The 14523-nt window shown below is 38.4% G+C and overlaps 2 protein-coding genes across 4 annotated transcripts in view; one reads left to right on the forward strand and one right to left on the reverse strand.

Annotated features, from left to right (window-relative positions):
• Positions 1 to 971: 971 nt before the first annotated feature.
• On the reverse strand, positions 972 to 8832 carry lrrc47 (leucine rich repeat containing 47). Its single transcript, XM_020650870.3, has 7 exons — positions 8217 to 8832; positions 6643 to 7089; positions 6435 to 6551; positions 6098 to 6213; positions 4281 to 4383; positions 3998 to 4087; positions 972 to 1462 (listed from the first exon to the last, which is right to left on the reverse strand). The coding sequence occupies exons 1-7, from the start codon at positions 8802 to 8804 to the stop codon at positions 1241 to 1243; spliced, it is 1683 nt and encodes a 560-aa protein (XP_020506526.1). The 5' UTR covers positions 8805 to 8832; the 3' UTR covers positions 972 to 1240.
• Positions 8833 to 9008: 176 nt separating this feature from the next.
• The window catches only part of cep104 (centrosomal protein 104), a 41019-nt gene continuing 35504 nt past the window's right edge, over positions 9009 to 14523 (forward strand). The window contains exons 1-5 of one of the 3 annotated variants that reach the window (XM_065961689.1): positions 9010 to 9394; positions 10414 to 10530; positions 10682 to 10855; positions 11338 to 11476; positions 12914 to 12976. In XM_065961689.1, coding sequence (XP_065817761.1) covers positions 10418 to 10530; positions 10682 to 10855; positions 11338 to 11476; positions 12914 to 12976 — 489 coding nt within the window. In that variant the 5' untranslated portion in view covers positions 9010 to 9394; positions 10414 to 10417. Of the gene's footprint in view, positions 9395 to 10413; positions 10531 to 10681; positions 10856 to 11337; positions 11477 to 12913; positions 12977 to 14523 lie in introns of all 3 variants that reach the window. The other 2 variants (XM_020650867.3, XM_065961690.1) reach the window with 2 other exon arrangements.

Here is a 14523-nt window from a genome sequence, read left to right on the forward strand (position 1 = left end):
TTCATGTCCGTTTATGAATAATTTTACAATGTTGATCATAATAATTAAATGAGTGTATATAACAGTGCACATGCAAAGCATCATGAAGCCAAACAGATCAGGATACCAGGTTAAGCTCCAGTGTAGCACTGTCAGTGTTCGCTTATTCTGGACTCTGCTCTTTAAGCACAATTCAACACAAGGAACCCTTGACTTTTTCAGGAAGTAAAAATACATACAACAACTATGCAACAACAATGGTTGTGGGAGTTGTCAGGCAACCTGGACCGTGTTATTCCAAAGGTTTCAATCCATCCATTGTCTTTACCGCTTCTCCATTTTCGGGGTCGCGGGAGGGCTGGAGCTGATCCCAGCTATCATTGGGTGAGAAGCGGGGTACACCCTGGACTGTTCACCAGTCAATCACAGAGCTGACATACAGAGACAGACAATCAGCCACTCTCATATTCACACCTATGGGCAATTTAGAGTCACTAATTAATCTAACGAGCATGTCTTTGGACTGTGGGAGGAAGCTGCAGTACTCGGAAGGAAACCACCCATGCACGAGTAGAACATGCAAAATCCACAAAAGTTAATTTAAAAAAATAAAGTGTCTGGCTAACTCAAAACAAAAAACACACAAAAAGAAAAATGTTTGACCAGATGCTCCAGTCTATATCTTTCTCAGAGACAGGATGCACACCGTTTGGCAAGATAAAATGAGAAATGTGTCCAAGGGGAAAGGAGATTTGAAATAGGCATGATTGAATATGTTTTTATGGGGGGGGGGGGCACCCTGTGGCATTCCCCACTCTCTCACCCCCTGATTTCTCACTGTAGTTATACTTAAAAAAAAAGACAGAAGACATTGGTTGTCCTGGAGATGACTTCAGCATCACCAGTCAAGCGTAAATAAAAATGCTCGACTGGTACAAGAAAAAGTGTCTTCAGTTTTCAAGAGACACAAAAACAAGGATTTGATGACACAGTTTGTGATTTCAGGAAGCCGAAAAAAAAAGATTTATTAAAAGTATTACATTAGTCATAAATGTAAACATTCAGACACTTTTTGTAAATACAAAAGCAAAGAGATGCATGTTGTTATTTCACTTACAAAATAACTTAATGGAATCAGATTTTCTACTCTCCCTTAAGTTAAGGGATGTGATTTGTATTGCATGTTATTACACCTTAGTCTTAATGTTGTCTTACTTCATGTTGCGTCAGAGTTGGTGTAAAAATTAAAGTTTTCCAGCGACTACCAGATTACAGTCAAGTTGCCGATTTCATTAGAGAGGTCAGTCTTTGATGGGTAGACCACCTTCAGGTTTCCGTCTTGGTCCACTGTTCGAACCTGCTGGACTATAAGTTCCCCGGAGCCCTCACAGCCAGCTGCAGGTTCCTGTGGGCCGTCTCCTTCCCCATCTGACCCCGCCTCCTCCTTGTGTTCTGCTGTGAACTTGTTCAACTCTGCCATTTTCTGCAAGGAAACAGGAAATGTTTTCAGATTGTTGTTTGTTACAGTGTTTCCCCTAGGTTTACAGCGTTAGGGGGGTGGGGACAAGCCGACACAAACACTTAAAGGAATCTTGGTGTTCATGTGTGACTTTTAATGACAGATGTCCTTTTCTATCTGAAAGGTATCCTTAAATGACTTCTTTCCATGATTTCCGACTCTATCCACACAATAAAAAGGCACAAAAAGCCCCCAAAAAATATAAAAAAAAAATATATATTATTAATTTTTTACTTGACCTTCAGGGGGGCGGGCTGCCCCCCTAATATAATGTTAGGGGAAACACTGTTACAGATTGTTTTCTAGAAAATGTCAGCAGCCTGCCCACTGAAATCTTACCGAGTTGCTTATTCAGCTCGACCCCCTGTCGGAGGGGAGGGGGAAAGGGTCTCAGGAGGGAAGACATGACGTAAAAAAATTAAATTAAAATAAGACGATATGGAATTGTTTTTGAAAGAAATTCTTGGAACAAATTTTGTTCTGATATGTTTTGTTTTTTGCAACCAAACTAGTAGTGTCTTAAATAATAAGATTTGTAACAAGGGTAGGTGTAATAAGCTAAAGCTTCAGCCTACACCTTTTCAGTCAAAATGTTTTTGTTTTTTCTTGTGACCGAAATAAATGATTACAACTACTATTACATGACGTAAAAATAAATAAAAAATAAGACGCTATGGAATTCCAAGATGAAGGACGAAGCAACAGAATCTGCCCTTTTCTCTTTATATCATTGCTCATGGGACGTATTCACAGTGTAATCAAACAAGTGGAAATGACTGCACTAATTGGGAAACATTTGCGTCATATAAACGTGTCACCCCCGCCCGCTCGCTGTCCTGAATAATACCTGCTGTATTCACACATCAGTAACCCTGACTACAAAAATGGAAAATTTGTATGGGGGCGGGCAGTAAAAAGTCACCGACCATCTGATTCTAAATCTGGCTTCTGACCTGTAAAAGGATCACTATTTTGGAGCTGCCTTCCATTAAATCAGTTATTCAAGTTAAATGCTTTTTTGTTGTTAGCTTGGAGAAACCAGAGGATTCATTGGATAAAAAAAAAAAAAAAAAGGTACATTATCGACTTTATTGTGGAAGTGATGTGAGATCACAATGAGATCTCCTAACATGCGCTAAATCAAATAATAAGTCAATCTTAATTTGTAAAGAGCCGATTCATAACAAATGTTATCTCAAGACACTTTACAAAAAGAGCAGGTCTTGACCGTACTGTTTCCGAAGTTTTCTTTTACATTTCTTTTGTTTTAAAGTAAAATAAAACTGCTAAAACCACTTGGGCAGTTTCACTTTAAATATGAGTGTACAGTATCTCCCAACTAGGGTTGAGCAATATGGCAAAAAAAGTTATCACGATAAAAATGTGTATATCAGTCGATATTGATAATTATCACTATGATTAATGTCAAATCATTACTTCTTTCAAATTTAAAGGCAGATTTTTTGCTCCTGAATGAAAGTTGAAGAAACCAGATGGTTAATTGTGGTTTAACCATTCTTTACTGTCAGAACATGACAAACTATACTTGAACAGAGGAATATTCTACAATCATAAGCACAGTGCACAGTGCTGTGAACACTGATATGACAGTTTGCTGCTGGGCAGTCACACGTACACTAATTTGGGATGTTTGGTCATTTCTTGCTCTCTGTGTGCTCTAACTGGTGATCTTGTTTCAAATGGTGGAAACGGTTAGTGGTGTTGCCTGTTTTAGCCTCACATGTCTGCTGGTGTAATTATGATAAATGGTAAATGGATTTGAGCTTGTATAGCGCTTTTCTAGTCCTCTCACTACTCAACGCTCTTTTACACTGCAGGTCTCATCGACACATCCACACACTGATGGTAGAGGCTGCTGGGTAAAGCGACCATCAGATATAACTAATCCCATTCATACACATTTATACACCACTGGAGCAATTAGGGTAATTGTTCATTTCAATATAACACAACAACAGGAAAAGCAAAATCCTGAGTTGTGAACACAGAAATTCAACTACTTTGTTTGTCCTCAGTATAGCTCTGTACAGCATCCACAGGGTCCAGCTGGTGTATTGGTGTATTGTATTGAGGTGTATTATGTTCAGTTGCTTTACCCTCAGTAGGGCCTAATTGGAATTTGAGGATCAACTTTAGGACAATTAAATTTGTTTGGTGACCCATATGTTAGGTTTATTCTAGAGCATGCATCTGGTTACTTAAAAACTAGAAATATTAATGTGGAATTTACTGACCACCAAACTGTACATGAACTCTCCCCAGCACCATACATTAACTGTTCCCATCAACATAACCTTCAACTACTGAATACTCAGAAAACATTTCAATAGTAATGACCAGTCAGAGCTACATACACTTAAAACATGACAATGATGCTTTAACCAATAGAAAACAAGTAAATAAAAAATAAAAAACTGAAAATAAAGTTGATATAAATTTAACTTTATGGCAGAAAAGAGACAGAAAAGTTCAGCTTACTGCAATCAGGGCGTCCATTACATCTTTGCAGGTCTGCAGGCTGGTTGCACTCGTCACCTCCAAGAACAACTCTTTGGTTGTCTTCCTGATCTGAGGGTTAAAAATAAGCTAACCATGTTATTATTTCTTCTATTTAATGTCAAGAAAAGGAGACAATGCAGTTAAAAATATCAAGCTTATTTTATTTTGTTTGCGGCCAAATCAGTTCCATCATAAGCCTTTGATTATTGATCACTGTAGGACACGACTATGAACATCAAGAAAAGTAAAGCAACAGACTCACCTTGGTTTTCTCACTGTTAGTGATAGGCGGGAATGAGATCACATGTCCCTCTCCATCCACTAGGCAGGGATAGAGTGCCTTTCCTTTTAGAATCTGCAAGTATCTGTAGAGAGATGTGAACAGTTAAGAGGCTACCTGGGGGCAACAGATACAAAGTTTCTCATATTCAAAGTAAAATTAATGCTCTTAATATTGTTTACATCATGACTGCATGTTCAAGCAGCACGGAAGCACTTTATTTATATTGCTACTGTACCAGTGGTGTACTGTACCACTCTTTTTATCTGTTGTGTTTTTGTCCACTGCTGTAGATCAAACAACAAAGGTCTAGACTGAACTGAACTGGGAGACACACAACAACATAATGGCTGAGGATGAAATAAATCAAACCCATGCTGTTGTTCAACACTCTTATACCACCCCCATGTGTCCAAAAATAGCAGAAAGCAAGTTAGCTACTTATGTCTTGTGTCTATGTTGAATGATTATTACTCACTTCCTAGCATTGTATTCAAATTTTAAACTCTGGGATTGTGACAAATTGTGTATCAATGTTAAGGTAACAGGAAAAAAGTAATCTATGGAACGCAAATATGTGTGTGTAGCTACAGACAATTTTTGTGTGAGATTTATTTAGCTGTGATTAGTAGGAAACCCAAAGTTCACTTCATGTACAGAGACCCCTATACCTCTAAGTCCAGAATAAAAATGTTTTATGCCTTTATGTATAGGATATTTATATATAAATTATATTTCTGTTTGATCATTTTCAGCCTGTGGAGCACTTTGTCCATTTTCTCTTTGAGCTCTTGTTCACACCTTATACTTTGGATTTGCATTTAATATTTTCAGTGACCTCTTACCTCTCTCCATTTGGAACTATATTATTATTATATTATATAGATATTATATTAGCATCACTGGATGTCATGAAACACGTAGGGTTGTAATAATACCAGAACTTTTGTCTGGAATTCAATATGATATGAGTTAAATTTAAACAATATCAATTCATGTTACGATACTACAGTAACAAAAACAAAAATCCATAGGAACCCAGTATCAGGACACAATAATTTTATGCTTTTTAATTTACTTGAAAAGAAATAATCCGGCACACTATTCTTGCTAAGCATTTCCGATTTGTATGAAAAAATCACAACGTTTGGGTCCCTGTGAACCTTTGTCAAGTACAATACAGACAGAATTAAATCAAACATCGAGACTCCACCACACCAAAACTGACTTATTTACAGGACTATCTACAGAGATATTTATCTGATGTTTTTAATTAACAAAAAATGCAGGCTAACTCCTGTGCAACATCTCTATTCCACAAATGTCTTTGCAACATCTTTGTATTTGTGCAATTGAGTGATTGCTCTTTTTTTCTGGCAGCAGCTTTTGGTTAATATATTAAAAAAAACAAAGTTTCTGTCCCTCTGCACCTTTTTGAAGTGTTGACAACGGTTCAGAGGGACAGAAATGTTGTGTTTTTTTCCCTAATAAATTGGTGATGCGTAGTGTGCAGGATTTTTTCTTTTCAGTGTGATAGTTTCATGTCCTACACGGTTACTTCATGGGATATTTGGGTGTGCGACAACCTCCTTCAAAACATGGTTAATATGTTAGAATGAAAATCTGTAGTTTTATTAAGCTTTGGCTTCATTAAATGACACAGATTGTATCGTTTTAAAAACATCTGGTATCAAAAAGTATCCAAGTACTGAATAATTTGACAACCTAAATGATATCATCTCAGTGTTTGCTGGGTAGCATGTTCTGTACTCAGGAGTTACAGTATATGTTGCACTGACTTGTGGAGTCCGGTGACATTTTGCCTCTTCTTCTGCTTTCTCAACTCATCAGCCTCCAGCTGGATGTGTCTAATCAGCTCGACGGCCGTCATCTCCTTCCGACCCAGAGATGCAATCTATCAAACACAGACACACATTTTTATGTGAACGTTAAGACTAGTTTTCCAGAGCTTTGCAGAGAAAATTTTAATAAATGACAAACAACCACAAAAACAAATAAGATAGAAATGACTAGAACTCACACCAAATCAAGTTAGAATCATATATTGTTTAAGTTTACTGCTGCAAAAGTTTCTGAATGTAAAGAAGAAGAGACAACAGTTATGTGTAAATGTACCTTTAGCTCGGTAGGTGGTTTGACATCATAAGTGAGGGGCGCTTTGAGAAGCTGCACATCGTGAGTTGCGATGGTTGCAATGGTCCTTCTATCACACAAGTCATCATGAAGCTTTGTCTAGAAAAACAAGAAAATCTTGTTAGGAGACTCACCACATGGTTACATTAATAGTAAATCACGTCTAAAAAGAATAATAGGTGAGGTTTACCTGAGCCACCAGGAATCGTTTGAGAGCATTCCCGGACTTCAGGTTCATGCCTCTGACCAAGCAGCACACCAAGTACGGTCGAACATCTTTCACCTCTGCGCTCACTTTGACTGTGAGAGCTGCAGGAGCATCTGAAAAATGGAGAACCCTCACCACCATCTTGTTCAGTTCCTCCACCTCATCCTGTTCGTCTGCCACCTTCTTCTTCCTCTGCTGCCTTTTCCCTTTGTCTGCGTTGCGACCCTTGTCTGCATCTCCTCCGTCGTCTCCCTGCCTTCCTTTAGCCCTCAGGTAGTCGAGGATGGACTTGGTCTGACAGCCGTTGACCATCTTCTCCAGACGTTTGTCGTTCAATTTGTTGCCTTTGAAATTGATCTCCTTCAGCTTGGCGCAGTCGCTCAGGGCGAAGGGGATATCACTCAGTTTGTTGTTTGAGAGATCCAGCACCTGGGAAGAAATGTGCAAGGAGGACAAACCCAGTTCGTTTATCACTGGTTAAAAAGCAGCAGCTATAGTTTCAACTGTCATGTAAATAATGCACTACAACAAACAATAGTGTATTACTTGCAAGATTGCAATAATCAATGCTAGTTAGTCAAACTTGTTGGGATGTTACCCACCAAACCCTGTTTAAAAAAAACATGCATTTTGATCTTCATTGTCTATTTAGCACATGTGAAACTTTGACAGCTAGGATGAAAGATATACACCTAAATAGGGACACTTCCTATCAAAGTTGGGAATACTTTTTTAACCAACCTAGAACCGTATGTAAAAAAAATACCCCGTAAAAAACTGCGGTCAAGTCAGCCGCTCCTCGAGTTTACATGGTGAAGTGAGCCGGCCCTAAATTTGAAGTGCTCACGTATTCTGATCTTTATGGTAAATGCTCCGGACTGCAGAGCGAGCAGGAGGAACAGACAGAGAGAGCGAGTCTGTTATTAATCTCCTTTTCCAGACAAAAGTGATAAATGCAGAAGTCTTACCATAAAACTGACTATGAGATACACGTGTATGAAACAGGAGCAAACAAAATACTGTTCAGGGAATAGATTCGGAGGTCGGGGAAGTTAGTTTGAGAATAATACTGCGAGTCTGCGGTAACTTCCGTTTTTCAAAATAAGGTATTTTCCTGGGAAAAAAAATGTTCTTACATAAGTAGACAATGATTCTGATATGGTTGGACTTCTAAGACTACATGCACCTGTACTATGAAGTACTTTTACTGTGTACTTTTTAAGAAATCCACTGTCAAAGTCCCTATAATGAATCTTTTTTATGACTTTGAGGTCTTGTAAAAAAAAAAAAATTCTTCCATAAGTAGAAAAGCACTTCACTTCATCGCTCTCTCTGTCTGTTCGCTCTGCAGTCCGGAGCATTTACCATAAAGATCAGAATACGTGAGCACTTCAAATTTAGGGGCGGCTCACTTCACCATGTAAACTCGAGGAGCGGCTGACTTCACCGCAGTCTTAAAAAGATGTACGAGCTGCTTGGTGTATGATGCTGCAAGAACGTGTGAGATTGTGTTTTGTAATGTATGTTGCGTGTGTGTGTGTGTGTAAGCAACTCACCTTTATAGCTGCTAGCTTCAGAACATCTCCACTCAGCTTCTCAATGGAGTTATCATAGGCCACCAGTGTGCTGAGGAGATCCAGTCGTTCAGAGTAGAAGTCAGAAGGGAAATCCGTGATGCGATTCTTGGAGATGTTGATGTAAGAGAGCTTCGTGCACTTGCTGAGTCCCTCTGGCAGGAACTCTAGGTTGTTACAACTCACGTTGAGAGTGGTTAGCTCCTTTAGCTCAGTGATTCCCTCTGGTAAAACGCTGAGGTTGTTGGCTGACAGGTCCAGGACCTTCAGGGACTTGAGGTGTCCGACTACATTTGGCACGGAGGCGAGCTTGTTTCTGCACAGGATGAGGCTTGTAAGGTTTGTCAGGTGTTGGATGTCCTCGTGGATCTCAGTTAAACTTGGACACTGGCTAACCTCCAGATAATTGAGCAGAGTGAGAGAATAGATGGCAGGACAGAGTCCCCCGTTAGAGGAAATTCGCTCGTCGACAGCTTGACCCTGTAGGACCAGTTCACGTCTCTTCCCAGTCGCTGCTTTTTCGATTTCTGGCCAATTCTCCATGTCATCCATGCTGCTACAGCTACACATCAGTTGTTAAATTGGAAGAGAGAGCATTAAAAAGCATGACCACTTCCTTTTAAATATTTCAGAATAAAATACAATGTACAGGACATACGCCCATGGACTGTAAATATTAGCATGCGCCGGGGTTTTTGGATTACGTATGTGCTGCCTCGATACAGAATTTGTTTGTTTTTTTGTGAAACTACATATTTTGTAAGTTTCAAATAGTAATTGCCATGCAGGCTTGCTGACGACTTTCGAGTTTCCGGAACACCCTATGCCTTTATTCTGGAGGTAACAACCTCCTCTCGACTCAGCTCGCTCTCTGGGATAAAGAAGCTGTTGTAAAAACGTATTACCAAATATATTTGATAATTTTATCGATTTAAAGTGGCTTAGGTGTAAGCAGCATACATGATACAACATGAACTTTTACAGTTGACTTTTATAAATACCAGATACTTTGACGCTTGGTAAAATACAATGACGACAATCCATTGCGACGACACGCGACAATCCTACCATTGCGCATGCGCGCCGCGCTGATTGTTGTCAGTGGTGGTTATGGAGATGAGATGGGACTACGAGCTGTCAACATTGCGGTGATGTTAGTGGTAAGATATTCCTGAAATGCACGTAGGAAAACTTTATAGTCTTGAATGTATATGAACAAAAGGTAGGACACTGTATACGACAGTTGTCAGTACACTCTTTAAAAATGTAGCCGGTTAAGATACCTTTACAATAAAGCTACTGTAAGAGTACGACGAGCCATGTTGGCAGGATAATTAGTTAACTGTTCGCTAATGCCCCCCAAGAAACACTTCTCTGTCCTCCTCGCTGTTGCAGCTATGTCAAGTAACCACGGTTTATTTTCCCATAAAGACAAACATTTATTAAGTAAACTGGCCGTGTCATATTGTGCGTCCTGTAGGAAAAGGTAAAAACCCTTCAACAGATCTTCACGTCTCTTGCATTTGACACACTTGCAGTGAACGTCAATGACGTACAATCAGAGCACGTAGACGATGAATAAAGTACAATTCAACATGGCTACCTAACCAAATGTCTTTCTATCTTTGTTGTTAATGGTTTGTGGAATTTATGGACTGACGTATTTTTCCTTAAATTATTATTTTTCTTAAAAATAATAAAATTGTGTCTAATTGCTCTTTTCTGAAGAGCATCAACGATTTGTTTTGCCAGCATTAGTGAATATTTAATATTTAGTTTTCTTTGTAAAGCATTGTCACAATTCTCTTATTCACTTTTTTATAAAAACAGTGCTGAAGAAATGCATGTTTTTAAATACAGATGCACTAAATTATTATTATTGCAAATATGATTTACATATTTGTTGTTGTTTTTACATAATAAAGAAGCCAAAGTTGTCACATTTTGACCATGAGCACCCTCAGAAGAACCCTGCAAAAATAAAATGCTGTGTACAATTGGTTAAACTTGACTGAAAATCAGGGGGGGGGGATGGCCTAGCGTTTAGGTCGTGCCGCATGTACAGAAGATATAATCCTCCAAACAGTTGACCCGGGTTTTTCTTTTTTTATTTCTTTGCACTTTCTGGCATTATCAGAAAAATAACATTCCTATTATGCATTCTTTCATTGGACATTAGAGGGATGCCTAAGAAGATAGGATTCACTGTGGTCAATTCTTCAAGTCATGAGGACAACTTCAGTGCAAAGGAGCTGATGGTCCATGCACCCACGGTTAATGGCTGGAGATCCAGCAGGTACAGTAACACTTTGATTTATTATCTAAAACATTCAGATTTATTCAGGGCATTAAACCCTTTTTTTGTGCGGAGGCAAGTTTGATTTTTAACACTCTCTAATTTGGTGGCCTCTAGAAATTCAATAATGTGTTAATCTAAAAATCTGCAGGCTGTGCTCATACCCCCAGCACATCACCCTCCAGCTGGGGGAGAGAAGTAGGGTGAGGAAGCTGCAGCTGCTGGCTCACCAGTACTTGATCCCAGCCAAGGTGGAGTTCCACATTGGAGAGACTCTCCCTGAAATCAGCACCCAAGGGTTCCCTGGGCCGCTTCGCAGACTAGGGTGAGACTACAGACTTGGTCACTCTCATATTTGACTTGAATCCTTTTTTGTCTCTTTACAAAAAAAAAAAAATCAGGTCCTTTTGCAGTTGGTCCGTTACAAGACACACATTAACAAACAACATTTGAGTTTTTCACGTGATCAATGACCACTACTGTCTCCTGGTGATGACAATCTTGTTCGTGCATTTGGTGAAACTCCATACACACATGTAGCTTTGTTCCTTTGATCTGTTTTTGCTTCTGTGTCTAAATCAACCAGCAATGAGACACATGCAGCCAAACTCTACATTTAAGTAATGTTTGATCTCCAAAGACTATTTTATTGGGTAAACAAAAGCTTGTTGTTACTGTAAAACTTTTGGATTACTTCACAGGCATAATACATTTGTACAGGATATTATCAACACATTTTAAATGTAGCAATGCTTTGTTTGGTCTATCTCAACAGAGGAAAAGTCAAACACTGTTCTTTTTCCACAGGTACGTTTCTCTGTCAGACAATGAGAAGACAGGCTTCAAAGCGCGGGAGCTAAAGTCCGTCCATGTAGATGCCATCGGTACATTCCTGAGGATAACCTTCCACAGAAACTATGAAAACCGTTTCAATCTCTACAATCAGGTAAACTCTTAAACAGTAGTGATGCACACTTACACAAGCTGTGAGTAACTTGTTAAATGCCCATTTGGTTTTGATTTGTGGGAAATGTATTTTGGTTTGTGTTTCCTCCCAGAAGAATTTAAGATACTAAAATAATAGAAACAGCAAAAATCTTGATTTCCTTGTTAAATGGAAGTCAAATCTAACCATTAAAGTACAGTTACATTCAACCATTGCAGTCTACAGTGTGTTTTAGATTAATTCAAATATTTTATGAAGTACTGAAAACACATGTTTGACTTGATTCTTGCTGCAATAGGCCCTCAAGCAGCACTTAGCCGGCAATCAGTTTGGTATTGAATTCTCAGCTTTGTAGTAGAAAAGTTGTGTTTAATGACTGCTTCATTAAATGCTTTTGAAGATGAATTTCCTCCATCACATCTCCACATCTACCCTCATCTTTATAAGCTTTGTTTTTATTTGAATTAGTACTAAAATGATGATTAGTTGAAAAAGGATTTAGTTGAGTGAAAGAAAATTACCGTACTCAATTCTTTTTGATAAGCGTTTTATGTCAGAAAATAAGATTATAAGATTCCCTACATATTACATTTTGCAGTATACCTTTGGGTACTTTCACTGTTGATAATCATATCAAGACATCACAATTCTCTCTGATAATTTGTGTAAGAATTTATCTTTTTAAGTGATTGAACATTTTTGCAGAAGAATCATTGACAGTCTATTTATTTGTGAATTTATTACAATAGAAGCAGCTATCGTTTTTTAAATACGTTTTTAGATTGAAATTAATTTTTTTATAATTTGAGACATGAATTCTGTTGTGTATGGAACCACTGAAGTCCCAAAAAGAGGGGCTCCATAGTTTTTAGTGTAGGCTCAAAGTTTTAGAACCCTTTACAAAAAAATAGTGCTGTTTTTTTACTCATTAGTTAAATCTAAAGTAATACTTTAAGCCAACAGACATCATTGAAAGACCTCCAAAAAGTATTTATATACACGTTGTTAGTCCCTCTTTCAGTACTGAGTTCACTCATTTATAGCACTTCGTCCCAAACCCCTACTTGTTTCTGTTGAAGATTTAGATCTGTAAAGAACAGGTCAAACATATTGTTTTATATTTTGAAATGGAATTAATATTTTGTAGTAATAGCTTGGAGGTTACTCCAAAATAAACAGTGTATTGTTTTTGATAGGGACTTGTGTATGGATTCAAAGTGAACTACAAAGTGACAAGTAACCCGGAGCAATTACTTGTTGTTCTGGTCTTCTCGTTTGATCAGTTGATAGAAAATTAGCCTTTTAACTGCTTCAAAATTCCCCTCCTGTACCCCTCAGCATTAACACATTTCTATTCACCACCAGCTATTGTTTTTGATTTACTTATGTAGTTCCATTTTGTTCAACCATCTCACCAACATTTGTTTATGATTTCAGGTTGCTTTGGTTGCCATTAATGTTCTGGGAGAGTCTTTGGATGGCAATGCTTTTAACACGATTGTAAGTTTGCACTCTCTTCTCTCGTCACTGAACTTACATCAATACAGCACAAGGTGGTGCTGTTATGCTGTGACTCTGTGAGACATGGCTCTGTCATCCATCACTTCATCAGGCATTCACTCATGTTTCCTCATCATTCTACTGACATTGCATCCCCACAATAAGTTTGACCTTCTGGCTTACTCCAAAAAGGGAATAAGGTCAAGGTTTTTTTCCCAATAAAACACAATAAATAAAAATAAAGGATGATAAGCATCTTTTTATTTTCTATTATTTGGCTATTTCCGCTTTGCAAAGTTGTAGACATTAAAACATTCTTTTTTTTCAGTAGTAAGACAGCTAAAGGTGATAGACAAAAAATACCTGCTGTGGATTTTCAAAAGAAAATGTTATGGACATCAGACAGTAGAACTATTGGTGCTCATATTTCATGCAGGATTTTGTATGTTCTCTATCATTTACTCTTTATATTTACATTTGCATGTATGCACACGTGTTTACCTGAATAGTGTGTGCGTGTGTAGGTGAGTGGATATGTGTCAGGAATGTAGTAATGAGACACAAAGAGAGGACAGTATGTAATCACACAGGAGGCCTTTAGTTAGCAAGTGTAATCAGATAGTCCTGCAGATGGACAGGTCCTGGAGGAGAGAGAGAGAGAGAGAGAGAGAGAGAGAGACCTTAAAACACACACACACAGACATAGAAACATAGAAAGACAAGGACACACACTTGCACAGATTCCAGTGAACAGGCTGTGCATTGTTGCTCCACTAATCCGACTCTGAGCACCTCTACAACAGCAGTGATCTCACCTGGAGGGTCAGCTGGATTTTGTTCTCTGCTGTCTGTTCTATGGGCCGACGTTGTGTGTGTCCTGCTGCTGAAGCTTATTTAAATGTGCGCAGGTATCACATGGCAGCTCATCCAAAAGTAAAAAGAAACATCTTAACACTTACGCATGGTTTATCTTCTCATGCAGGTTTTCTTCTTTAATCTACTGCAATGGAGGTGAACCTGATTTTTTATCATGGTGCCCAAAACATTGGGAAATTGTGACGTTGACATGAAATAGATGGTGTTTCACAGAAATTTGTATCCCTTCTACTGTATTTTTTTTTTAGTGTTGATGACCTCACAGTGCTCTGATGCAGTAAAAAAAATATCAAAGAACATTAATTACTCGCTAAAACATGCCAGTTAAATAATCATTAAATTCCGTACATAGTAAATTTACTAAACCAATAAATATGTAATAATTAAGTGATGAACAACTGCAGGTACAGCTTCACACCCGCACACTCATACACCCATGCAGCGTGTTCGGACCATAGAAACCTTTCATAGTTCTAGGACAGTTTAGCTTCTGCTTCAAAGTTGTTACTCTCACAGCACCATGGCGGTGCAAATGCAGACAGAGAAAAGTCCCCATGTTGAGTAGTTCTTAGGGAACTCCCTTGGAGATAGTTCTGTCTGCATTCGCACCGCCATGGTGCTGTGAGAGTAACTACTCTGAAGCAGGAGCTAAAAAGGTTCCTCTAAAGGAA

Source organism: Labrus bergylta, chromosome 12, assembly GCF_963930695.1.
Source record: "Labrus bergylta chromosome 12, fLabBer1.1, whole genome shotgun sequence".
NCBI lineage: Eukaryota > Metazoa > Chordata > Actinopteri > Labriformes > Labridae > Labrus > Labrus bergylta.

What these genes read in the sequence shown, in the direction of transcription:
- lrrc47 (XM_020650870.3), bottom strand. Translation starts at nt 8,804, where the DNA reads ATGTGTAGCTGTAGCAGCATGGATGACATGGAGAATTGGCCAGAAATC. An exon ending in AATGTCACCGGACTCCACAA is followed by an intron (nt 4,384 to 6,097) that starts GTCAGTGCAACA and finishes ATCTCTCTACAG; the next exon opens with ATACTTGCAGATTCTAAAAG. An exon ending in TAATGGACGCCCTGATTGCA is followed by an intron (nt 1,463 to 3,997) that starts GTAAGCTGAACT and finishes GTTTCCTTGCAG; the next exon opens with AAAATGGCAGAGTTGAACAA.